This window comes from Pezoporus occidentalis, unplaced genomic scaffold (assembly GCF_034315485.1).
Source record: "Pezoporus occidentalis ecotype Australia unplaced genomic scaffold, CSIRO_AGI_Poc_V1 ctg243, whole genome shotgun sequence".
In the NCBI taxonomy this organism is placed as follows: Eukaryota; Metazoa; Chordata; class Aves; order Psittaciformes; family Psittacidae; genus Pezoporus; species Pezoporus occidentalis.
The window spans coordinates 362,959-390,119 of record NW_026914319.1 but is presented as its reverse complement, the minus strand read 5'-3'; the positions used below and the strand labels follow the sequence as shown (position 1 = coordinate 390,119).

The 27,161-nt window shown below is 41.9% G+C and overlaps 2 protein-coding genes across 3 annotated transcripts in view; both read right to left on the bottom strand.

The window, feature by feature from the left end:
* Positions 1–10,705, bottom strand: part of STK31 (serine/threonine kinase 31) — a 35,451-nt gene extending 24,746 nt beyond the window's left edge. The window contains 10 exon segments of the mRNA XM_062622536.1: positions 278–437; positions 1,177–1,292; positions 2,942–3,092; positions 5,233–5,588; positions 6,478–6,636; positions 7,273–7,347; positions 8,663–8,761; positions 10,180–10,235; positions 10,329–10,367; positions 10,618–10,705. Of these exon segments, the coding sequence (XP_062478520.1) occupies positions 278–437; positions 1,177–1,292; positions 2,942–3,092; positions 5,233–5,588; positions 6,478–6,636; positions 7,273–7,347; positions 8,663–8,761; positions 10,180–10,235; positions 10,329–10,367; positions 10,618–10,702 (1,296 nt within the window). The 5' untranslated portion in view covers positions 10,703–10,705.
* Positions 10,706–13,694: 2,989 nt separating this feature from the next.
* FAM221A (family with sequence similarity 221 member A) lies at positions 13,695–24,243 on the bottom strand. Of its 2 annotated transcripts, XM_062622534.1 has the most exons (7): positions 24,150–24,243; positions 21,163–21,336; positions 20,486–20,676; positions 17,836–18,042; positions 16,881–16,991; positions 16,132–16,220; positions 13,695–14,443 (listed from the first exon to the last, which is right to left on the bottom strand). In XM_062622534.1, exons 1-7 carry the CDS (start codon positions 24,203–24,205, stop codon positions 14,381–14,383), a joined length of 891 nt encoding a protein of 296 aa, XP_062478518.1. In that variant the 5' UTR covers positions 24,206–24,243; the 3' UTR covers positions 13,695–14,380. The 2 variants fall into 2 exon arrangements, with proteins under 2 accessions (XP_062478518.1, XP_062478519.1); XM_062622535.1 differs by lacking the exon at positions 16,881–16,991.
* Between the last annotated feature and the right edge of the window lie 2,918 nt (positions 24,244–27,161).

The following is a 27,161-nucleotide window of genomic DNA, read 5'->3' as shown; positions in this document are numbered from 1 at the left end:
CCTGCACACCCAGGCAGGCTTTTCAGATCTGTGCTTACAGACAAGTTACACTAGATGGCAGTTTTCCGCTGTGTAAGACCGTCCTTCAACACAACCGCATTTGCACACCGCGCTCTCTATCCCTCCCCGTACCAGGGAAGCTGCAAGCTGCCTTAACAAAAGGTTTTGAAGACAGATACTGCAGCTGCACAGCTATCTAGCTACACTTACAAGACTAAAATACCCTGTCAGTAGCTGTTAAATTTCAGCTCTTGAGAAAAAAATAATTCTAACCTACCACATTTGTGCATAACTGAATCCTCTCTTGAGCCATGTCATACTCTGTCCAAATCATCTTCAGTTTTTCCAAAGAACATGGAACAGTGAGACATCCTTCTGTAACCACCTTTATGGCTTCCAAGAGCTGCTCCCCAGAATGACTGCTCTTATTTGCATGCCTAAGTTTTTAAGGAGGAAACAACATTTTGCCACATTAGTAACTCAATTTCTTTCAAAAGGTAGCAGCAGCAATTTGTCTCATTTAGCTGTCGAATCTATTTTTTTCCAGGAAGAAGAGAGGACCAAGAATACATTCTTTATACTTCAAAACCGATGAGGCTTTAAATGGAAACTCCCTCCTGCTGTTAATTTCCCTTTTGTCCTATTCATCTTCCATGCACACGTATACCAATGTATTACATTCCTTCTTAAAGGATCTGATGGTCATTTCTATTTCAAGTCTTTGTCTCGCTGCAGTTTTGTCTCTTCTTTTAAATCTAGAAGGATAAGCTGTGCTACTCAGAGATACACCTCTCCCAGCAATACAGACACCCAAGGAACTCTGACTACACAGTTACTTTTAACACCCAGCTGCATTTACTAATTAGCATCTTCCTTGAAGAGGGAATTGAAAGCTCTTCTTGAAATAGCTATGGTAAAGGAGCAGAAGTGAACCAAAGTAATCTGACAAACACTGAAAAGTAGGCAACACAAATTCCAATGTGAGCTTCCAAAATGCTCAGTTTTCAGCCTTGCTTCTGGGAAATACACCCCTCTGCAGAAACCACTACATTTTTCTTAGAAAATTAACAAATGAAATGCATGATTTCAAGAGATTAGCAGGGCAACGAGAAATAGTACGGGGGGGGGGGGGGGGGGGGCAGGGGGAAGGTAGAAAACAGAAACAAAACAACATACCTAACTTCTTTCAGTGCCTTCACCTTAGCAGCCAAGCTTCTCATTTTTGTTCCTATGTAAGTATGCAGGATCTTCTCAAAACTTTCAGTAGTTTTCCTAGACAGTTCCTTTTCTTTCTGTATTATTTATGATTTTGGGAGCAGTGTTTCAACAAAGAGAGGTAAAAACAGACCAACAGTCAGTCAGAGGTACTAACATGCAGACCACAATTTAGACTTTTGAAAACTAGAGATAAACACCTAAACGCAAGCACGCACACATGAAGAACTGGCTCTCTTCAAACACTAACAAAATGCCTAGAAGGACATCAAAACCAATAAGAATAATTTTATTTTAATAGCTTCTTAAAGGTTAATGGTTCATTTCCTTTCATTTCAGTAGTGATGTGCTCAAGTAAGTTTCCTCAATTACCCCCCATTTGCTAGCAAGTCTTCAGGTAACACGGAATTTTTTTCTTTCCTTGCTGAAAAATTCCTCCCCATTAGTTGGGGGAAATCAAATCCAGGACCTCGGTAATCTCCTTATTGCCATCACTACCAAGCATCAAAGTGGAGCAGCAGAACTGCTGTTCTACAATGCTGTATGTACAATCATCCTGACCTTCCTACAAGGAATATTCTTAAGACAAAATAAGGAGTATTTTTGACCCAGAAAAAGCCCACACCCCATATCAGGCTATATTCCTTAAGAGGCGAAGGGTCAACTTAAAAGCTTTTGCTCTCATACCAGAGAGATGTTTTTATAAACTCCCATTAAAGTAATGAAACAGTCTTTACATGCTGTTAGCCTTTCAGACTCACTACATATCCTTGCATTTAAGTATTTTTTCTTAGATTTTTTAAAAATCAGACATGTATTCTCTTGCTTGTTAATTTATTTTGCATAAAAGTGCACAAACATCGTATCTTCAGTGGATGGAGAATCTGTGCAATGGCAGGTTAGCATATGTACAAACAGATGTGTCCTAAGTAGAGGTAATCAAGTAGCAAAGCTGGCTGTAAAGTTTTATTCCACAAGAAAGAAAAAGGAAACAGCTGTGTGCAAGTTCAGGTTTGGGGAGGTCAAAGGGATTTAAACAGCAGCAGATTTTCCTTTCATCTCTGTAAGGATCAGAGTTTGCACAACATTTTTTCTGAAATGGCAAACATAACACCTTTCACACAATCTCTTCTTATTACTGCTGTTCATCACATCTAAAACCATTCACAACATTTGTAAGCCTAACAGTAACTATTACCAAGGACTGTGCTTCTCAGATAGTGCTAGGAAATTCACCTGAAAAGAAATATAAATATCTCCCCTGTCACAGAGCAATTAAGGAAATACTTCCAGGCCTAGGATTCCACAGCTGCTGTGATTCTGTGATGCTTAGGAACTTCCAGCCCAACACACAGAAAGTTGTTTTTCCCTTCTAGTGAAAAGCCAGCAAGGATTACATCCATACATACAAACATGTTTTTAATCACAAAACTCCATCTTTAAACTGAACACCTATATCCAAAGCAGCACTTGGATCAAGCACAGTAACAAACCAGTACATACACCAAGGGGAGCAAGGGTCCAGCCTGGACTGCAAAACACATGCTAACACACACTGACAGCCTCTCCTCCCTGCACCAGGGCAAGTCTTCACTCAACCGGTTTAATCCTCTTGCATTCCAAACAAGAGTGCCCAGCTGAACTGCAGTATGAAACCGTAAGACAGAAGCATTGTCAAGAACACTTGCAACTAGGAGAGGAGCATCCTCTTCACACTTCCACATACCTGAAGCTCACATTTCAGCTGTTGAACCTTCAGTTCTAGCTCCTTCTGCCTCCGCAGGAGATCCAGATTCTCCCTTCTCAGAACTTCATTCTCTTCGGGCAGCTTCTGATCTGGTCTTACTTGTGCCAAGCTGGTGTCTGGCACCTTTTCCCTTTTAAAAATGAATTAAGAGGAATTAAATGATTAAAATAAAGAAACCCATAATGTGTTCATTCATTCTTGCTGTTGTAATTTCAGTAACAACCACAGAGCACCACATCAAAAAGACTACAGAAGCACCTACACAATCATGCTTCAGAATTTGTATCCCCCTCCATGCCATTATTTACAAAGACTGTTAAGTAACACAGAGGAAAAATATACGTCATCTGAAGACAACTCTTTACATAATCATCACAGTCACTAACTCAAGTCTTTCCCATCCACAAGAATCATCTTCTGATACCACACAGCAGACACAGAAGAGTCAAGGTCAATTGTAATCAAGTCTTCTATCTACCAAATAAGCCAAAGCATTTTAACATTAGTGGCCTGAATCTATGCCCTAAAAGTATAACAAAGAGCAATGTGAAGCCATCTGTGCCATACCAACCCAAAAATGCCTGCATGTGCAAAATTTAAAGGACACAAGAATATACAGAAATGGAATTGAGAATCCAGCTACTCAGGCTGGCCAGGACAGCCTTGTACACAGAAGAATCTCAGCACTGTGGGGGGCAAAGGGGGCAAAGGGGGCAAAGGGGGCAAAAAGGGGGCAAAGGGGGCAAAGGGGGCAAAGGGGGCAAAGGGGGCAAAGGGGGCAAAGGGGGCAAAGGGGGCAAAGGGGGCAAAGGGGGCAAAGGGGGCAAAGGGGGCAAAGGGGGCAAAGGGGGCAAAGGGGGCAAAGGGGGCAAAGGGGGCAAAGGGGGCAAAGGGGGCAAAGGGGGCAAAGGGGGCAAAGGGGGCAAAGGGGGCAAAGGGGGCAAAGGGGGCAAAGGGGGCAAAGGGGGCAAAGGGGGCAAAGGGGGCAAAGGGGGCAAAGGGGGCAAAGGGGGCAAAGGGGGCAAAGGGGGCAAAGGGGGCAAAGGGATGCTATTGCTTTTTAAATAATAGATTCAGCGTCTACCTGTAACTCTGCAAACAGGCCAGAGCACAGCATCAAACTCGGACTGAGGCACTTTACTATAAATTCAGACTCTTTTGAAGGGCACCTCATTTCATATAGACTTGCCTAAATCATAGAATTAACTCAGTTCAAAAAATCCCAGGACTGCCAAGACCACCACTAAACTATATCACTGAGAATGATCTAATTGCACACCAGATTTGGATACCATGCTGGGATGTGGAAGGACATGCCCTCAGGTGGTTCATTAACATGTTCCAGAAGCTCAAATTAGGAAATGTTAGCGTATTCTAAACAAGTTTTTTTGGAGAACATTACTTCTTACACTCTCTCAACTTTCTGAATGCCAAGTACCATCTTTCCCACCCACAAACACCTCTCTCAGCAGCCTGTTGCCATGGCAATGCTAGCAACTGTAGGACAAGTTTCTTTAAAAAGATTTCTGACAACAACTAACTGCCAACTTACCACCACCTCTTGTCAATGTAATTACAAGGTGCAGAAACCGCTATCCGCTAAAGCTGACTTCAAACTGTGATAGCTGGCTTTATTTCTTGTAAGCACACACTGTTACATTCCTACACAAATCACCAAAATACATCTGTCTGCTCAGCAAGTGTACTTTTGCATTCCACATTTGTTTATACACCAATATTTTAATAGAGGAAAATAAATAGGGGGGAGCTACAAAAAGCCTCAAGGACAAGCATATGGAAATTACACAGATGCTAAACCAAACATCATTCCACTGCCTGTCACTGCAAAAACCTGCTAGAGGCCTCATGTCCTGCAACCTTCACTTTCAGCTAAGCTTTCCAGTGTCATCTCTGCTTACTCACTGACACCCCTTCCGTCTTTTTCAAAACCTTGCATTAAGATACATATGAATAGTCAGTCTCTGGAAAATAAATGAGGAAGAACAAGCTAGCCAACCAGCAACAACACTAATAAACAGTTTCCTACAGATTAATGTCCTAATTCCCACCACCACAGTGTGCACGCGCACACACACACTCGCATATTGCCTTTCATTGAGTACCGCTATTACCTGATGCTGGAAAGACAGAAATTAAACTCTGTATTTTAGATAACACCACCCCCCCACCCCCCCCATACAACCACATCCCAGCAACTAATCTGATCAGGTCACTCATACAAAGTCTTCTATGACATTTCACTGTCTTACTTTGGGGCAAACATTCGGTTTACAGGAAAATTCCAGTTCCTGGTGCCGGCAGATCCTTGCTCAACACGCCCTCTTGGGGAGCTGTGCATCGTGTGATCAGACCTGTTTAACCACAGCGGAACTGAAATCTTCATCTTCCGATTCTGCATTTGCATGACATCTGCTTTTTTCTCTTCTGCCTCTTTAGTGTACCTTGGAGATGTACATCTTTGAGCAAACCCTGCCTTGGCCACCTCTTCTCCAATATCTATCTTTTCATGTTCTGCCTGGGCAATGATGGCACCGTCTTCGAGCTTGGCTTTTTGACGTATTTTTATTTCTTTTTCAAAAACTAAGCTGCTCAAGAACTTCTTCCCCTGTAAAATAAAATACAGTGAAGGTGTGTACTGGACACTAAATATTTCCAGCTGAAACCAGCGATTCTTAGAAAAAGACTAGTTTAAGACCAAAACCCAAAGAGCTGCACAGGCAAAGCTTATGTTTAGCACATTTACTCTGAAACAATGCTGTACCTCATCTAGTCACTGTCAATTCCAGACAGAACTTGAACACCAATAGCTCTCCCTCAATGTTCAGCTTTGAAGAATTCAGATTCATAACTGACACAAGTCCAAAGTCCCATCAATCCTCAACAGAATCTGGCAATCATGTTATCCAATTCTTATAGAGGATACTAGACCAACTATGGAACAGTACTATACAAAATAATATGAAAATAATTGAATTACTACACTGTTTAACAGCCTTGTGCTAAATAGTCCAGAAGGTGAAATGGAATATAGCAACAAAATAAATATTATGTGTATCTGCCTTACTGAAACTACACATTTAGAAATTGGGATACACCACAGCATTCAAGCAGCTCACAGATACAAGTGAATTTAGCACAGGTGCTGTGACCAATGGAAGTATTTCTGCCTCTGAAGGGAAAGGAGCAGAGGTACTTCGCTCCCTCAGCACCAGAAAGAACTCAGGTCAGTCAGAAATAGACATGAGGTTGTGAAAATGGCACAAGCGTACTCTAAAAAAATCACCCCCCAGCACAACTTGAAACATTTTTTGATGAAACCATTTTAGTTTCTAGAGTATGTTCAGGGCAACAGGTCAAGACCGTCCTTCCCAGCATGCCCTGCCTTCACAATTAAACATCCAGCTTTTACAAGACTCCTCTGGTCACACTGTGCTGGTATTTGGCAGCATCTGTTATAGATCTATCATCTACATTCTTCAAAATCTATTACTCACCTCATCAAACATGTTTACATTCTGATCAGCCGGTATCTGCAGTCCCTGGAGTCTGTACTTCTTGGCAATGCTCGGACACTGCAAGTTCGGTGGAATTTCCACTATGTCTGATCTATTCAGAACCTCAGAATTTCCATAGTCTATGTACAATACCTGACACTGCAACAGTAACCCAAAATACAAAGCAGCAGAGGTTACACAAATGTCCTACAGAAATATGCACTAACAACTACTGGAGCATATGCATTTTAACTCATGTGAATGTTGCAGAGATCAGACTCTTCCTTGCTAAGCCTTCAGAGGAAGGAATCAAGTCAAATTACAGAAGCATTATAGAAGACTTTCTTCAATGGACAGATATCTAATGTAATGTTTCCAAGCCAACCAGCCTATCCAGATATTATAATTTTTAAATAAGAACTACTAGCCTTCTGTATCAGTCACCTAATGCTGATTAACAACTGTTTCAGGTTATCAGTGCTAATATGTAACAAGAAGACTGCCATTCTCACCACTCAGAAGTTTTGAAATTAAATTAGATTGCTTAACTACCATTCATGAACCCCCTTATCAGGAGATACAAACAGCCCTTTGCAAGTATATGATGTTTTTCCAGTCTTTTTATCAGCATTTGTCAAAACTACAGGTCACGTGAATTTGTGTCCCATGTGTATATTCACAGTTTGTATATGCATTCATGCAGCAAGTTTCAAAACGAGAAGGTGCTGCATTTACTGCTATCATCCTGCAGGTAGAACTGATACATGATTGAAGTCTTAAAAAAACAGTTCCTACTTTTTCATCGCTGATCACTTGCTGTACCATACACCTGTACCAACATCTGTCTTCAGAAAAACAGCCACCATAAATCTGAAAATTAGGGAAAAAAGATCTTAAGTAGCATTCTGAAAATATAACCATACCTCAAAATGGTATTTACAATACATTACAAACCTTATTTCCACACTCTCCAGTAATTATTCCAACAGCAGTATGGAAACAAAGTAATGCATTTGATATCTTATCTCTCATAACAATCATAGAATCACAGACCGGTTTGGGTTAAAAAGGACCTTCAAGCTCATCCAGTTCCAACCCTCCCGCCATGGGCATGGACACCTTCCACCAGAGCAGGTTGCTTCAAGCCCCATCCAACCTGCCCTTGAACACCGCCAGGGATGGGGTAGCCACAGCTTCTCAGGGCACCCAGTGCCAGTGCCTCACCACCCTCACAGGGAAGAACTTCTTCCTAATGTCTAATCTCAATCTCCCTCTGTCAGTTTAAAACCATTCCCTGTTGTTCTGTCACTACATGCCCTTGTAAAAAGTCCCTCTCCAGCTCTCTTGTAGGCCCCATTTAGGTATCAGAAGACTCCTCAAAGGTCTCCCCTTCTCCAAAAACAACAGCTCAAAGAAAATTCCGCAAGTAGAAAACACCAACATTTTACACAGCAGACTCCTGGGGCTTTTCTGTTAATGTGTGGCTACATTGTATGGACACCGACAGCTTAGTAAACCCAACAAAGGAACAGGACAGTCACACCACAAACATGCTGCGTTTGCTGTCGGTGTGTTTTCTTCCTTTCCAAGAGGAATGCAGGTCATTTACCTTCACACACCAGCCAAATCACTTTATTTAAACCTTACTTTGCAACCCTTACTTTAGCCATTAGTACTTCACACAGAAAACCAAAAGCTGAAATCATTCTCTGTATGCTTTTCATAGAACTGCTATTAAATGTCCTTCTCAATAGTACTTTGTCCAACACATTTAACATTACGGGTTACTGTAAGATCTTCCGCAGAGCCTGAGATGGGGTAAAGAATCACTTCTCTGCCAAAACACTGCTGTCTTGTTAAAGATAACCCATACATTGGATAACAAAAGAGAATTCAGCATTCTGTATATTACCTTCTTGTATTATCCCCCCAGTGTTTAAAGAAAAAAAAAACAAAACTATGGTCACATAATTTAACTGAAGTCTGAAGTGCAGAAAGATTGAAATTGCACTAATAAGCTTTTTCTTTCTTTAGGAAAGCCAGCAGTTCTTAAAAAAATCTTAAGAGAATATATCCCACACCATAATCAAAGATCAAGAAAATACCTAAGAAAGTGGTGGCATAGAATTAAAGCTTTTTTAGATCCAGGTGAAAAACAAACTCCACATATACACAACCGACTTACCTTACCAAAATCAGGTTTGCCAAAAACTGCATTAGCCTTGGGACAAGCATCTGCCAGCTCACAACTTAATTTCAAGAGGTCATTACATCTACTGACATTCTAAGAAGTGTGAGAGAGAGTGTTATGAGTTATTAACTGTCACTTTCAATAGATGCTTGATGGGCTAGAATTAAAAACAGTTGCACTGCTGTTGAGACAAGTAATACCCCACCTTAAGCTTTCCATCTTCATGATTTAAAGTTGTGTTTGTAAGCCTGCTCTCATTTTCTTCCAAAAATTAATGGAACAGTTCAGGGCAGGTAACGTACCTCAGAGAAACAGTTTACATTGAGTGCTTTTAACAGTTTAATTACCAGGTTCTGCAAGCTGTATACAGATCTTACTTATCAATCTTTCCTCACAGATTTTAGTACCCTATTTGGTTTTCTTCTTCCTTCTCTCCTTAACACAAGGAGACAACAGCTCTGGCACACCCCTCATACTCCTTACATGCATGATCTGGGTTGTGGTTTGCCTGCTCTTTCCTTACATGCATGATTTGGGTTTTGGTTTGCCTGAGAGCAAGCAGTCTCTTTCCACTTAGAACTTAGTATCTGGAGCACTGTAAAACTGGGTCAATTCCAGTAACACAGCATTTACTAGACAACATTCCAAATGTAATTCAGAGCAGGAAAAAACCCACCAGTGCAACTGAACATTTTGTTAACACTAAAAGTACACTGCTAACTTTTGTACTTCACAAAATCAAACTAAGCCCTACGATCTAGTCTCAGAATGCCAGGGTAAGAACCTAAAGGAGAATTACCTATGGCTACAACATCTAAAAATCCCTTTATTAGAATACAGTATTCCATTAACAGAACCAGTAAAGCTTGCCCCCCCCAAGTTTCTATTAGGGACATAACAAGCAACATTACTCCTCCAGCTGGCTCACAGGCACAGAGTGTTGAGTAACACACAGCCCCCAATTAGCCAGCAGCCCAAATGGGAAAGGCAAGCTTTGGTACTCACTATGGATTTCCCCCTCTCCCTTCTGCACCCCCACATTAATAAAAAACACTGGTTTGGGTTTCTTCCTTTCCCTCACTCCCCTCATCCAACACCCTCCCGCCCATCTACACCAAACTTTAAAGGACCTAGCACCTCTGAGCCACCTCCTCATCAGGCTCCACTGAAACTGTCCCGAATGCTCAGCTGGAACAGTGGGTTGCCTACCCCCAGCAGGGCTTCAGCTGCCTCCTACAGCATCCTAATGACAACAGCAGACAGCTCAACCTTACATTTGTATTTTTGTCCCTAACCAACATTCATGAAAAGTACTCAAATGGATGGGCAATTCTTTTTCACATTTCACAAAACTTATTTCAGCTTAAAAGGGAACAATAACACTAGAAATTCTGAAATCTAAATTTAAGTGTTTTCCAATATGAAATGGTACCACTTACTCTTACTTTCATAAAAACTTGCAGGGGGCAATTAAACACCTCAGTTAAAATCAAACAGCTCTTTGAATTCACCTGTGCCCAAAATGTTACAGCATCTTCAACGTGGGTGCCCACAACATGTTCCACAACTGCAGGGAAGGGAAAGCAAAAAACACAACGAACTCAATTATTCTCCAGTGCAAATTATTCATGTGCTTGTTTTAAACACCACCTCGCAGTACCTTTGTCAGGCTCCTTGTCTCCGTCCATAACAACGGATTCTGAAACAGGACAAGGTATTTGTAGTTAAAGAGAGAGGCGGAGGCGCTCCCCCCGAGGGCCGCGGAGGCACACGCACACACACGGTCGCACCTCAGCACACCATGGGTTAACGGCTTAGCAGGCTCCTACCACCCCACCCCACCCCACGCTGACCCTCGCCCGTCGCCGTACCGAAGCCCGTTTCTTTAGCCGAAAACGCGCTTTAACGCTCCGCGACCGCGGCTCCCTCCCCACGCGGCCCGGCGCTACCTGAGGCGGCACGGCAGGCTCGCGCCGACGGCCCCCGCCGCGGCTGCACGTGCTCCCACCAGGGCCCGCCGCCGGCCCTGCGCATGCGCCCGCCGCACGTCCCGGCCCGCGCTTGGCCGGCGTGCGGCGGGAAATGGCGGCGCTGCCAACCGCGCCCGCGCATGCCTGCGGGGTGGAGGAGCCCCTACGCCCGCCCTCCTGCCCGGCGGAGAAGCCGGCCCTCGACGGGAGCGAGCCTGCCCGCTGAGCCGTGGGTGCGCTTTGGGTCTTGTAGGCACCGGGCTTTTCCGGCATTCCGTAACCGTGGGTCCGCATGCATCCCTCGCCACACGGGGTGAGCTGTTCCGAAGCAAGCTCCGGTGTCCTCGACACCCGCTGCTCTCTGGCTTCCATGTACCCTTTGAACGTGCTCAGCCGGTTCCCTTTGCTTGACGTGGCTGTGCTCGGATTTTGGTGTGAATGAAAACCGCTGAAGCACCGTTGAGTTTCAGGTGCTGGTGTTACACAGGTGGTGTGTTACGGTTGAGTCCCTCAGGAGGTACCTGAAGTAGTGCATGGACTTCGTGCCCAGCTGGGGCCCACCAGCGAATGTAAAATAAGTGCTAAAACCGGTGTAAAGCAAATAATGATCAACTCCACCTGAAGACAAATGCCAAGGGCTCCAAAGCAAGAGTAGGCTTATGGACAAAATTAGTATCTTTTATTATGGAAAAAAACAAACAGGTACCTCTGTGCAAGGTCTTTCAGACTGGTAAACCCGTGGTGGTGTTTTCAATTATATTCATGCTAAGAAAAAACACTATTGCTACCTGCAAAGTCATGTATTTTCTTAGGCTGCATGGCTACAGCAAGAGACCCCAGGGTCACGCAGACACAAGACCTGCAAACCATTTAATATGTGCAGCGTGCTGTAAAAACACAACTTGACAAAGTAATTCTGCACAGATGCCACTGCTGGATGTGAATTCACACATCACATTCCCCTTCCAAACCTGAGACAGGCAGACATGTTCTGGATTGAGTATCAGAAAAGCACAGAATGGGAAGGAGCCACTTGCCCTCCACTTGGGATCACTGACCAGTCTGTGCTATCATAAATAGCCAAGGTACATCAAAGCCATTTCATAGGACAAGCAATGAAAAGATTCTGTTCCATGCTCTAGGAGTGTAATAGCAATGGCAAAACATCAATTCGTAGGCCAGCTGTTTCAAACATGAGAAGTGCTTAGCATTGCCTGAGACCTGTGCAATTAGGCTTTAACAGCTCGGAGTACTCCCGTTGTATGACAATAAACCATTTCCCCTGTGCCAGATTCCTTGGATTAGGGTCAGAAATGGTTAATGTGCCTAGCTGAATGTCAGATACACACCCACCAATAAATCATACAGATAAACCAGTAACTCATCTGTCCCGTGATACCATGTTCAAAGTTCATGACTGCCTCAGGAAAACAAACCCAATGTTAATAGCAAGCATAACAGCATGTGGTCTCTGCTTTTACCTTTACAGAAATATTCATCTTTAGACAGAGAGAGATTTCTGAATGGAATTGAAGGTTGCAATTTTGATCCTACAAAATTGTGATTTTTTTTTTTAGGCTAAAAAATAACAGTAAGTCCAGATAAGTGCAAGTTTCACTTAAGACATGACATTAGTGTCCAGTTTTCGCAGTCAGCAACACTATGAGATAAATTGTACCTGTTTTTTCGTGTACATATAAAAATTCTGGGAAAAAGTCCTACATGAATATGAAGAAGTCAAAAGTGTGTCTTTTAGTAAGGAAAGTGAGTTTCTTTTACTTGGACATGAACATGGGTGACAAGTGGTCAGAACTCCTAAGCAATAGTTAATACAGTTGATAGTTTTATGATTCCACCTGTTTTCCAACTGAAAAGAAATATAATGAAATAAATGTAGTAACTTTCTCATATCATTTAAGTGGAAACATTAGTTAAGTTTAAGCACAGAATTCCCTAGTGGGTACAGCCACTGGTATAAATACTGAAGTGGAATAAAATTCTGCTATTAAGCTTGTACTAATCTCTTCGATGACTGAAATAGTTTTTCTATGTATTTATTTACCATTTGTTTACTAATTGTTTACCAATTGTTTTTACATTTGTTGTTTCTTGTAATTCTACTGTGAAATCCCCATTTACTTACCAGATCAAGTAGAGGATCTGTAGAAATTATTGCTTATTGGGACCAGAAGAGGGAGCTCAAATTAACGTTTTTATTTATTCAGATAAAGCAGCATGGAAGAGTGTAGAATGGAAAGGTGAAGGTACTTCTAAAACATTAATTAGTCACTCTGATATATTATGCATTTAAATTGAAGTAACGGATTAACCTCTCTGATCGGCATCTGGAGTAATGGCAGCATAGGTCCGAGTTATGGTAAATGGCGTTTTTTCATCTGTCATTTTGGGCAACTGAGCCTTCCATTCCCTCTTCACTCAAACTCCAGCCATCTCCATCAGTCACTGTACGACCTGCATGCACTCCTAAGAACTCTCATTCCCTGCCACAGGTGGTGTCTGAACAAAAGGCAAGCTGCCCTGCATGACATGCCTCCAATCTCACCTCTTTTCCGCTGCCCATCAAGCACGTACAGGCATTAGGCACAAAGAAGGATTCTCTCTGATGGGTATTCCCACCTCTGGCTGTAATGTCTCAGTACGCACATACCACCTGTAAAGTCTTCAGTCCAACACACATCTTCAAGTATTTTTAATGACAAACTGACTTACAGCTCTCTTTTCAGAGTAGACTAGCAAAGTGATTTCGGGCTCTGCTTTTGCCTCCTAAACTGTAGCCTCTGCCAGTTATTCTGTACCAAGTTCTTGCTGTACTGCTTCAGATTTAAACCACCACACAAAGTTACCAAATACTATATTTTCCTGTGCACTACCTTTAATACAACATATGCTGCCACAGCTGAGAATATAGACAAAAAAAAAAAAACAACAAACAAGCTCATCTCCCTTCTTGGTATCTTTTATCTGTTGGATAAGTGTATGTACCAAACACCATATAATTGTTTGTTTACAGGCAATAAACAGTATATCCATTTCCATTTAATGTTTTCAGAAGTTTAGTGTAATAGAATCATGGACAGCATGCTACAGAAATCTGGGATAAGGTATACAAGCAGCATCTCTTCAAGTAGCTACTAAGCACATGTGGAAATGGGTTTACAAGCATACAGAACTTCACGTGTAAAAAATATTTATACATTGGCAAGAACAGAGCCTAGAGAAGCCAGAGAAAGAAGGCTATGTTTGAATTTTATGTGAAGGCAATGAAACCAATTGGAAAAAAAGTATTTAAATAAAATTAAAATGTCAATATTAACAGAACAAATTCCACCAAATAAAAATTCACGAATGAGACGAGTTCTAAGGACTCTACAAATAAAGCGTGTCATAGAAGTTTAAGAATAAGACATATTTTCTTTGCCCTACTACAACATTATACTTAAATACACAGTTGTTCTCTCAGATCTTCAGTAACAGTTCTGTAAATCTCTAAATATGATCTTCCATTCTCAAAGGAGTATCTGTGTAATAATTCTGGAGATTAGAAGTGTATTGATTAAAGTACCAATGTTACTGCAACAATTTAATTAAAAATTCATTTCAGCAACAGAACAAACCAGCAGAATAAAGAAATTAAGAAATACAAGGATGCAGGTAGGCACAGTAAAAAATACTCTTCAATGCAATGATTAATACTGTGGTATATAATAAATAGTTCTTAAACTTATGGCTTCTTTGATGGCACTGCGCTTTTCTCTTTCTGTTTAGCAGCCTTCTCCTTTTTCAGCTGTAACAAAGAAACCAACATTGGTTCAAGTACTAATTTGCAAATCAGCTAGCAATGCAATATTAAATCTCTACATCCAGTCACAACTTTAAGAGTGATAATATGCAGTGGGGAGAGCTACAGATCCTTGTTAGCCCAATCTAGCATTGCTTACTTTTGTACTGTAGGACAAAGCAGCACTGCCAATAGTTATGCAGCTCCCCCACTATTAAAAACAGGACTGCCTTTATCTCTGATAATGGCAATCTAGGCGTTTATGTATCCCTCAAGGCCAATGTGCCTCACAAATGCTCACGGGTTTATCTTTATGTCAATGAAAGGTAAAGGAGCTTTAACACAGGTGTGCAACAGACATATTTAGACTAATCAGCATGCACAAAATCGCAAGGGAAGTCCTCACTGACCCACAAGGTCATGTCTTCCTCTCATAAAGTTTTCCCTATACAGTAGGCTCTTAAAACATGGTCTGATTTACATATGCATTTAAATCTGCCATTTTGTAATAAGACTATTAATACAAAAAATTATTTCTGTTGGTTTTAGAAGCAACAGTTCCCAAGTATTGTTAAATTAGTGAATGACATTCTATTTAGAATAATTATGTAAAATGCATGCACGGACTTTTTCATCTCATGTAATGTAACATAACTTGTTACTATCAAAAATGCAAGAAAATACAAAATAAAACTTTTAAAATGCTTTTTTCCCCCCCTCATATAATAGTGTCAAAAGGAAGAAAGCCCCAGTCCTGATTTGAATGTCTACAGATGAGCTCACCGCTAAGCAATTCTGTTGTTGGTCTACACAGGAACTCATTTTAAAACATTTTTCCGTATTTGGAGGCTTGAGCTTGTTTCTGAAATTCCTACTACCTTTTGCAAAGAAAGTAAAATCTTGGGGGTCAAAGAAACATAGCAATTTGAATTTGCTAATAACTTGTTTTCTCCTATAAACTGATAATGCATTTTTAACAGCCTACCATATTTTGTGATGATTTCCAAAATAAAGTATTTAAAATTTCACAGAGCTAGATAAGCTTTTTCATTAAAAAAATGCTGTGTTGCAAGCAGCAAGTATAACAGCAGTTAAGGTTTTAGAAGTTAATTATGCAATACTGCCTTACAAAAAAATTCATAAACAGTCAAGACACGCTTTCAGCTGAGATGGGGGAGCTAAGGAGACGATGCAGGGAAAGAACAGGTATTCAAGCATCTAAGTAACCTACACTGCAGAGCATTTAAAGACAGTCAGTGGGGTGAAGGAGGCACCTCTAAGGGGTGATTCTGATCATCTATGAAAGACAGTCCAGATTTAGCCCAACTACACAGATATTCTTAAGGAAAAGAACATCATAAAGCTTAATAAATGAGGCAGCAAACACGCATTCCTAAATGTCATAAGGGGCTTTCTGTGAGTCTGCTTTGCTATTTCTTTTTGTCACATAGTAATGGAGAGCTACCTGAATAAACACCTGGCCAGTTAAGGTAAATGCCATCCCAGACATGACTGAAGTCTGAAATTCTGCAGTCACTCATAACTGTATTTAAAACTTTAAGTGGATAGTGTTTTCTCAGGAAGAGAACAAATGATAGAATGCATTTATATGCCACTTAAATCATGCACTGATCTTTTTTAGATATCCTCTTGTGCAAACATGTTTGAATTAAGCAATAAATGTAGTAACTTGCCCGTTCTTGATAACGTTTCTCAAAGTAAGCCATGTCATCTTGTTCTGAATACTTTCCAGGAGAAACTTGCCTTATGCCACTAGAACCACCTGAAAAACAAAACCAAAACCCCACCTTTTTTTATTATACTTGCTATTCCATTAGTCATGTTTTACATTTGGCAAAACAGATTTAAGATGAGAACTCACCTCTACAGGCAAGTAAAAAACCCCTGCAACTGGGACCACAGAGTAACCTCTTTAATCTAGGCTAGCAGCTGTTATAAATAGTCTTGGAGAAGTTCAGCAGTTTTATTGCTAAATTCTTAAACTAAATAAAGGACATAAAATAAGCATAACCAATCCATAATTCCATGCAGAAAAGACTTTCTGGCAGAAGGCAATTTCAGAGGATTGTGCTGAATATGCACGATCCATTCAGATCTGATGAACTTCCAGCAGGAATGAAAAATTTAAGAAAACTGATCCAATGAATAAGTGACACCATTAACAGGGAAGATACCAAATTCCAGGAAAAAAAACATCATTAAAGGTTAAAAAAATCATCATGGGCAAAAATAACAAGCAGTAACAAAAGTTATTCTAAGCAGTTCAGCTCCATGAATGTTCTACAACTTTTCACATAACAAGGCTTCAATACTCAATTTCAGCTTTGATTTTACCCCTAAGCATCCTTCAACTCTTAAATAAAACCAATTAATTCTATATTAAATACTTTTTGTAAACAGTATTATCCTACTAATATAGCACCTGCTATCTGTGGGATTGTTTGAGCAGAACTAGAAGGTCCCTGAAATGCTTTCAGAAATGGATGATCTGAGCTGGTAACAGGGGATTCTAAAAGTTCAGCAGAAGGAGCCCCTGTTAGAAAACAAGTTGAATGAAAACAATGAAATTCACGAGAACATGACAGGCCAAAACAAGGCTACAGATTCAGATCTACAACACTCAGTGCACACACCATAAACTTCAGTTATCAAAAGCATAACAGAGGATGGCTTCAAAAGAAATGAAAACCCCTGTTTCTTTAATTATTATTACTGCTACACTACTTTAGTTTCTAAACTTCAGGCAAATCCAGGAAAAGACCAGAATTTAAAAAAGAAATAATCAGTACATGGCAATAATAAGTAAAACAGCACTTTAGGACAAAGTGTGAGAATTACTAAATGACACAAAATCACACAGCAGCACACATATTGAGGCCAACTAACATGCCTGTCAAAAAGTTCTACAAATGACCTTTTCTATGTGAACAGCTATTAACCTTTGAGGTTGGGGGGGGGGGGGGGGGGGTGGTGTAGCTGTATAATCAAGGGCATAAACTGTATAACTGTATAACCAAGGGCATAACTGTATGACTGATAACCTGGGCAGTATCAGGGTAAAGGACTAACGTAAGTATAACATGGAAGTATTAACAGAAAAACAGAAGTGGCAGAGATCTTTCTAAAAGATATGTCTCATTTCAGCCAGAAACTATTGGGCTGGACACCAGACTTGTTGATAAAAGATTTTTTTAATCAGTTCACTACAGAAAGTTGGACAATAAGGCCACAGTGATCTCTTCACACTTAAGGACTGTTAGGGAAGAAGAAAAATCTCTCTTAAGTCCTACTCCTATTGATGCAGTTTGCTTTTGAACTTTAAAAAACTATGTCGAATTACTGCTTTTCAAACAACTTAGTTGGTCAGTTGCACTTACCTATACCACTGTCGTCAAGTCTCATGTAGCCTTCTGCTAGTGAACTAAAACCAGTCAGTCCTCCCATGGCAGCATAAGGAACATCCTGGCCCACAGGCTTTCCCTGGGCTAAGCGTTCTTCTTTAGTTTCCACGACTGTTTCATGAGCATATGTTGGCTGACCACATGCACAGGTAAAGCAACTATGAAAGCCCGAACACTTGGAACCTGATTAACAAAAATACAACTGTAATGAGATAATAATGCAATTTATACCCCACTGCAGACAAAACAGTTTTTCCCTAAACTGATCTTGTCAAAAACTAGAGTTCTTTCACTGTAAAAGCGTCCAGCCACATGAAAATGCTGTATAAAACAGGATAAAGGATGAATGTGGGGATTAGATCATAGGGGTTGTCTAGTCTCAGGGTCTCATTCAATCAAGTTTTGAGTACCTCTGAGGGTGAAGATTCCACCTCTCAGAGCAGCTTGAACAGACACTGTTTTTCCCTTGAAGCAGACATTTATTTCCTAATATCTAATTGGATTTCCCATGCTGTGACTTATGTCCATTGCCATCAGTAACACCCTTCTCTGTCCCTCCCCTGGCAAAAGATGAACAAAATTTCTGTCCCTGGGTGAAGCAGCCAACCTGCCAGCATTCTGGCAGTGTTATTTCCAAAGGTGTACAGCGTGTGTTGCATGGCCAGAAAACTTCAAATCACAATTTATGATACAAACCACAATTTAAATGCCTTTTGCAATTAGCAAAATCATCTCGGTAGTAAACAGAGGCTGTGGCAGTAGCAAAATGGTTTCTAAGGAAGAGTACCATTAGACTGACTTTCAGGGTTTTTTTAAGCCACAGGATGTAACTGAAATAGCTGTACAAGTCACATGCGACATTCAGAAACACAGAGTGAAGTGAGATATCTACCCTAGCTACAGCTAAGACTGTCATAAAAGCCCTGTTGAAGCAATGACGTGAACAAGAAATTGATGAACTGATTTTTGCATGTTTCATTATACAAATAACCCTGCTTCAAACTCCCAGTTACAGTTCATTTTGCAGAGCACCAACTAAGATTTTTTAAGTCTTGTGTAGTATGTTCAAGGATCACATTTTGGAATGTTGAAAAGCTTTCTCACATAATTTTGGGCACTCCTAGTAAGAGAGCTCTTACTCTATGTTTGGATACAGAATAAAATATATAAAGGGCAACAGCAGTATTTCTTTTCAATTATAATTTTCATTTCATGTTAGATTTATACAACACTGAGCTAGACTAATACCAGTATATTAAATCAACACGAGTCCAAAATGGAAGTTTTGACACTTCTCTGTTTAATCTGTGAAGCTCTCAGAAGTGCAGAGTATTTTTGAGAAACACTAGAAAAAGTGCATAATGTCAATCACAGAAATCACAGAATTATTGAGGTTGGAAGCAACAACCAAGGGTCATCTAGTCCAGCCCTCCTGCTCAAGCAGGGTCACCTACAGCATGCTGCTCAGGATTGTGTCCAGATGGCTCTTGACTATCTCCAGGGAAGGAGAGTCCACAGCTTCTCCGGGCAACCTATTCCAATGCTTAGTCACCCTCACAGGAAAGAAGTTCTTCCTCACGTAGTGATTTAATTATTATTAGAAACACTGTGTTTACGGATTCAATCTGAATCATCCAACTGCACATTTAAGACTTTCACATTACTTAGAGCAAATTCCTGAAAGGCTGTCATATAAATATTTAATGTTTTAATTCTGTGGGATGTGATTCTCATCCAGCAGAAGCTGTTTACAATCTTTCCTGTACAAATTAGACACACTTCATGAAATAAATTTACTACTAGTATGGAAGGCTAAGCTGGATGGGGCTTTGAGCAACCTGGTCTAGTGGAAGGTGTCCTTGACCATGGCAGGGGGTGAAAGTGGATGAGCTTTAGGGTCTCTTCCAACCCAACCCATTCTAAGATTCTATGAGATACAGAAAAAAAAAAAAATCCATTTACATAATTTGAGGTTTCACACTAAAACGTCTTTATGCATTATTTTCTATAGTTAATAATTACTGCTGTTTCATTATAACAGCTTGAACGCCTGAAGCAAAAAGTTTCCTCTTAATGCCTTCTCAAACCTTTTTCTTGAAACTCCATTCCAATTTACATTTCTAGACCCACATTACGCTCAGAAACTGCTTTGTTAGAGTGCTAACAATAGTACTATTTGAGAACAGAGCACTGCTTCCTATTGGGTTGAGAAATGACATAAAAATACATTAATGTTATATTCAACCAGGCAACAGAGGAACGGGGATCAACACTTCCCTCTCTCAAACTACCAAGTTCAAGTAAAAAAACCGTCATGTGTGTGCAGCAGTGGAAGTGACAAACTGCAAATGGGATGCTTTCATACTGCCTAATTTTAGGTGGCTGTCTCCATCTGTACCTAACTGAATCATTCAGACACTTACACTCCTTCACAGGACTTAGGAGAGCTAAGGATGTTGTTCTAAACCCTCCTGTGCAAAAGGCGATGTCTTCCTTCCCATTTCACATCCTTCCATCCCTGACAAGTGCAGTGCATACTTAATACTCTGAGCAGAATACAGATCCCTAATGCTGTTCCTGTTAAGTTTCCTCACAAAGAACACTGTGAGCCCATCAGTAAACTTACAAGAGTTACATGAATGTCCAGGTGCAGCACTGTGCTGGTCAGCAAAGTGTTTGCATCTGCAACGGATGGGCTGTGTGCCATTTACAGGGACGTAGTGGTAGGACTGGCATGGACAGCGGCTCACTTTACAAGGCACACAAATAGGACGGTCTTCGGGAATCACTTCATAGTCCGTTTTGTGTTGTTTATACCTGAAACCGTTAAAAATAACAAATTTTATAACTGTGTTAGTATTTAGCAGAAAGCTGACGGCTTATAATTTATCTTGTAAGTTCTGTTTTGAAATATCTTGATTTTTATTAATTACTGTTAATTGTTACTTTTCAATTAAAGGTATAATATCAGGTGCTTTTACATCCATTCATTACATAAATAGCACAGATCTTTATGTTTCATTTTGATAGATCAGAATTCTGATATAGATCAAAATCAATCTGATCTATAAAAACTCATGCCTTAAAGCTGAATTTATTGAAGACTAAAACAATCATTTTGGTCTCAAAAAAACATAGTGAGATTTATATTTAAGAACAGTTCTTATGATTTAAAACCTAATTTTCTCGACTCTTAGACCTTAAATTAGCTTCCCTATACTGCATTCCAGTGCACCTGGACATATTTTACATTTTCCTGACTTTTAAAACTACAACAGTGCAAAAAGCAGAAGAGATACCTACCTGTGAGTACAAAAGCACAGTGTCTCTGGCCCCACAAGCTTACAGTCCATGCCAGCTGGTGATCTCCAGCTCACGTACAGCCTGTTCCGTAACCGAATTGGCCCAACTTTTCTTTTGTACTCCTCATATTCCTCAGGGGTAAAGAGCTTTCCTCCATCATCATCACCTACAATTCTTTAAGCATGCATTAAAACACATAACAAAATGAAAACAAAGTAGGTTCGTGAAGTTACTTTTTCAATAATACATAAAAAGACATCTGCTGCAAATGCAAAAAACCCTCATATTCCAAAATACCATTCTAGTGATATACATTTAACAGAACTATAGCTGATCTTCAGAGAAATTTTGTGAATAATGCTTTTTTAATAAATTTGCTTTGACAGACTGAAAATCAGCACTGTAAGGAAAAAAAAATAAAGCAAACTATGAAGCTGCTTTTCACATGGCTCAAAAAGCAATGGGCATCAAGGGTTGTGTAAGCAGCCAGCTCTGCCGCAGGCATTTTGAATGACTTCTTGCAAGTCATTTCACCCACATATACCTAAACCTACTGCAGATTTTTATCAGGTTGTCTAATCTTAGTCTAGTCCTTAGTGTAGTCTGAGTAAGATTATTCAACTGCAAGTAGGTAGCCACACTGCCGTGAAAGTAACAAACTACTTTAAAGTGGGCTGTTTGCTGATTTGCAAGAACATGCTATTTCTGCACATGAAGTTGGTAACAGATGTATCCTACATCTCACACAGGCCTATTTGTTTAAACTATCAGTACACTCAAATTCCAGGTCACTGAATAGCTGGAATTCTAGAGCTGCACCCAAATACTTGATTTATGGAGACAACTGAAGACAATGTCCGGCTGGAGACCAGTAACGAGTGGTGTCCCTCAGGGATCAGTGTTGGGACCGGTCTTGTTCAACATCTTTTGTCGGTGACATGGACAGTGGGATTGAGTGCGCCCTCAGCAAGTTTGCCGATGACACCAAGCTGTGTGGTTCGGTTGGTACCCTGGAGGGAAGGAATGCCATCCAGAGGGACCTTGACACGCTTGTGAGGTGGGCTGATGCCAACCTTATGAAGTTTAACCATGACAAGTGCAAGGTCCTACACCTGGGTTGAAGCAATCCCAGGCACAGCTACAGGTTGGGCAGAGAAGAGATTCAGAGCAGCCCTGCAGAGAAGGACTTGGGGCTGTTGGTCGATGAGAAAATGAACATGAGCTGGCTTCAGTGTGCACTCGCAGCCCAGAAAGCCAACCGTATCCTGGGCTGCATCAAAAGGAGTGTGACCAGCAGGTCGAAGGAGGTGATCCTGCCCCTCTACTCTGCTCTTGTGAGACCTCACTTGGAGTATTGTGTGCAGTTCTGGTGTCCTCAACATAAAAAGGACATGGAACTGTTGGAACAAGTCCAGAGGAGGGCCACGAGGGTGATCAGGGGACTGGAGCACCTCCTGTATGAAGACAGGCTGAGAAAGTTGGGGCTGTTCAGCCTGGAGAAGAGAAGGCTGCGTGGAGACCTCATAGCAGCCTTCCAGTATCTGAAGGGGGCTATAAGGATGCTGGGGAGGGACTCTTCATTAGGGACTGTAGTAATAGGACAAGGGGTAACGGGTTAAAACTGAAACAGGGGAAGTTTAGATTGGATGTAAGGAAGAAGTTCTTTACTGTAAGGGTGGTGAGGCACTGGAGTGGGCTGCCCAAGGAGGTTGTGAATGCTCCATCCCTGGCAGTGTTCAAGGCCAGGTTGGACAAAGCCTTGGGTGACATGGTTTAGTGTGAGGTGTCCCTGCCCACGGCAGGGGGGTTGGAACTTGATGATCTTAAGGTCCTTTCCAGCCCTAACTATTCTATGATTCTATGAGAATTGTCAAATTGAAGACAAATATAAAATACAATTTAGAATTAATTGCAGCACTTAACTGTACTGAAGTTTAGTTTTTTAATGCATGTAAATATTTCAGTTATTATTTGTTGGGTGCACTAAAACATGCGGAGTGATTCTTTGTTAAGTATCTCTGTGGGTTTGTACATTACCAGTACTGTGGAGCACCAGAATGATGTGCCAACACATCACTGTCATTTGCTTGTCAATCCAGCTGACATCCACTGACTCAGTGTGTAACTACTTATGCAAGCAATACCACTCTAGTGTTTTACTCAAGATTTTTGTAAGCTAAGTTAAGATCACATTTCACTAGAATCATAGAATGGTTTGGCTTGGAAGAGACCTTAAAGCTCATCCCATTCCAACCCCCTGCCATGGACAGGGACACCTTCCACTAGAGCGGGTTGCTTCAAGCCCCATCCAACCTGGCCTTGAACACTGCCAGGGATGGGGCAGCCACAGCTTCTCTGAGCACCCTGTGCCAGCGCCTCACCACCCTCATAGTGAAGAACTGCTCTTATATCCAACCTAAACCTCCCCGTTTAAGTTTGAACCCATTGCCCCTTGTCATTCCACTTTGCTCAACTCAAGAGGAATGACAAGATGAGCAGACGCACACAGGAGTGCAAGGGCGCATGTTTATACACTGCAGAACTCAATCCAGGTGCACGGAGTCCCCTTCCCTGAAGGAGAGGTACAGCTGGCACACCTCAGAGCACACTGTCGGGCCCGCAGGTTCGTAGGCCTGGACGGGGCACACGATGCGTTCCTGCGCTCGCAGCCAGCCGCATTCACAGCACGTCTTCACACCAGCGAGATGTAGGGTGCTAGTGTCTGAGGCCCCTCCAGCGCGGCTGCTGCAGCCCAGGGAGGGATACTCCCTCCCCGCGGAGAGCGGCTCCCATCACCTGCACGGCGCCAGTCACGGCACTCCCGATTTCCCCAGGACATGGCGAAACGCGGAGGGAGGGACGGGCGCAAGGAGCCCGCCAGGAACGCCTCAGGAGAAACGCGGCCATCGCCTGCCCCCACGGCCGGGATGGAGCCACCCCGCCGCGCCCGCCATGTCCCCTCCGGCCCGGCCCTTCCCTTCCCTCACCGCCGGTACTCCGCGTACTCGTCCAGGGCCGCCGCGTCCACCCGCAGCCGCTCCATGGGGCCGCCCGCGCGGTGGCTGCGGCCCGCGGCAGGTGAGTGCGCGGCCCGCGTCAGCACGGCAGGCCGGCGGCTGAGGGGCGGCCGTGTCGCCGGAGGCTGGTGCCCGCGTACAGCGGCACAACCGCCCCGGCGGGGATGGCGCTCACCCTCCGCGGCCCTCTGGACTGCAGCGCCGGGGCGCGGGCACCGGTTTGTTCGTAGCTCAGCACAAAAGGAGGAGGACTTTGGGCAGCTTCGTAGACTGGCAACCGGCAATTCCCAGTTCCGGTCCGTATGCCGCAAGCAATGCCGGCTTGTTAAAATCACTCCGATGCGTTTGAAGGCTGCAGTAAATAGACCACAGGCTGATGTTTCTGGTGCTGCGCTGTGCAAATGACTGCTTCCTCTTGATACAAACATGTTGGTCACATAGTGACTGAACATGTGAGCTAAAGTAGTATGTTGTTCTTAACTGAGCTTTAGGAAATTGACATTTAAACTGCGCTTTGCATGTTGGCATAAGCCGCAAGCTTTGTGAGCTCCAAGAGGGTAGGCAGGCTTTTCACATACAGTAAAATGACAGGTGCCTGTCAAAAAGGCACAGCAGTCAAGGAAGCCTCCAGATTGTTTTGCACCGGGCAAGCCACCAGCAATGGAGCAGAAGGTGCAAAGAGCACAAGGACCCAGGCGGTGTTTTGCCAAAACATCCCCTAGAGAGAGATGAAACAACAAGGAGACCCTCAGGTTCCCAGCAGTATCAAAATAAGGGCATATGGTCTGGGCATTTGTCCTGTGGCTATGCCGCATGTATGAAATGTCAGCAGGGCGATGCAGGATGTACATTCCATCACACTGAGTTCTGAGCACAAACAGGTGCAGAAAAGATGTGGGAGCAAGTCATCGCTGCAGTCAATATGTCTGCAAGTAAGCAAGCTGAGGAAAATAAAACCACACAAGAAAGTCAGGATTGTTTCTCCAGGGGAAAGAAAACTGCTCCTGTGGCTTCACATTCCCCCAAAGCTTCAAAAAAGAAACAGATGGGGAAAGGGGGCTTCGAAAGCAGGAGCAGCAGCTCTGCAGACAGGGAAGTCAAACATACTGAGGAACACACTGCTGCACAGGAGCTATACAAAACTGAAGAGCTTCCAGACACCTTATCTGCATGCACATCACACTGGTGCCAGAGATCCCAGTACTGCCAATAAGGTGCAGGGGGAGAGCTCTGCCACGCCTGGTTCACAGACAATGAGCAGAGCTCCTATGTCATGCGTTGATGTACCTCATCTGTGCGAGATTTCTGTTAAAAACAGTGCTCTGAAACAGTTCTGTTTTGGAGAGCAGAGCCAGGTTTCTGAGTAAAGCAGCTTTTGGTGAGAGCTACAAATGTTGTATTGTACTTTAGTATCAAGAAGCCTGTGAACAGCCAGTGAGAAAGTAGTAACAGTAGGAAAATGAAAGTGACTTTTTGACAGGCACCTGTCCTAGGAACCACCTCCCATCTTAAAAATAGAGGCTTTATTCCTAGACTTGATCACAGCAAGTTGTTTTCTGCAATAAAGAGACTGCATTCAGCTTATTAGCACCCCAGCATCTGCTTGGATCTGAATTTGTGCTCATAGGCTTACTTGGGAACAGATATAAAAGGTAATACTTTATAATTAAGAAATAGAGTTCTTAGCTAATAAAGATATTTCAAGCTCCTGCTGGTTTACTGTCATAGCATGGGTATTAGAACACATGTTGGACTCGGGAAACCCTTTTCTGTCTCTCATCCCTTCTAAGAGATTGTTAATGGACACCTGAGATATAATTCATTAAAGAGTGAATCAAACCAGGTTTTTCATGGTAAACTATCAAATAATTTTGAATAGAAGAAGAAAGAAAATGCATTCTGCTACTGTGAAGAGACCATGGCACAAGGTAAGTAGAAGGAACAGAAACCCAGATGGCATTTTTTACCTCCAATGGCTGTGATGTAGTGTACGGATGCTGCTGGCCCAAGATCTCTGAACACATCAAAATGGGTTGAACATATGGACCTCCACTTACAGTACAGCTCTCTGAGACCTAAGGTGCTGCCTACACATCAAAGCAACAGCTTAATGCCGTGTAGGGTGTTGACAGTCTCTCTCAACACCCCGTTAACAATAAAATGTGTGACCCTTTACATTTTTTAAAATCCTTACAAGTTTGACAAGTGCTTTAAAATTCATGTTGGTGAAATACCTATGTAAATGGAAGAGAGCTGCTTTATTAATGCAAGAATAAATAATTCAGAAACAACTGCTTTAATATTTTAGACCTCAAGTCATCATTCTGAAGTAGTAGTTATTCTGGAGTAGCAGTTAGTAATTCTATTTCTATGCATCTGGTCTCTCATTAGCTATTCTGAGAATGAAGTGGCATAAAGAACAATGGAAACAGTTTCCATCAAATTGTTTCCTCCTCCTGTGTTTGCTACCAATATTCTGATATACTTAAAGGCAAATGCAAGCAGTACTCACAAACTTCTAGCCATGACCACACATTATGCTACAATAAAAATCAGGTTTTGTATTGTTAACTCTAGCTTATAGGCGTTTCAAAATGTCAGCATGCTTCTCTTCAGTTTTCCTATCAGAGAGACAGAACATGATTAGACATCTACCAAACAGAGTAAGTTGATGAATGCCACAGGGAGTACGTAAGCTCATATGCAAGCAAAGGTCAATTAATTGCTGGAGGTACTGACAAACATCCTAGGAAATTTGTAGTAATCAAGATCGCCTGCAGATAAGCCAATACAGTAGGGTGTGATGCTGCTGGTGTTTAGGATTTCATGTGTGCATGTGATGTGAAATTTTTTCTTTAACTTGGGCTTCATTTTCATAACCTAAATGATATTTTTAAACAGATACAAATGCACAAGTGCGTTATCCCAGACAAACTGAGATGCAGTGAAATATCATAAATGGTTTGTTCTCCTCAACCAACA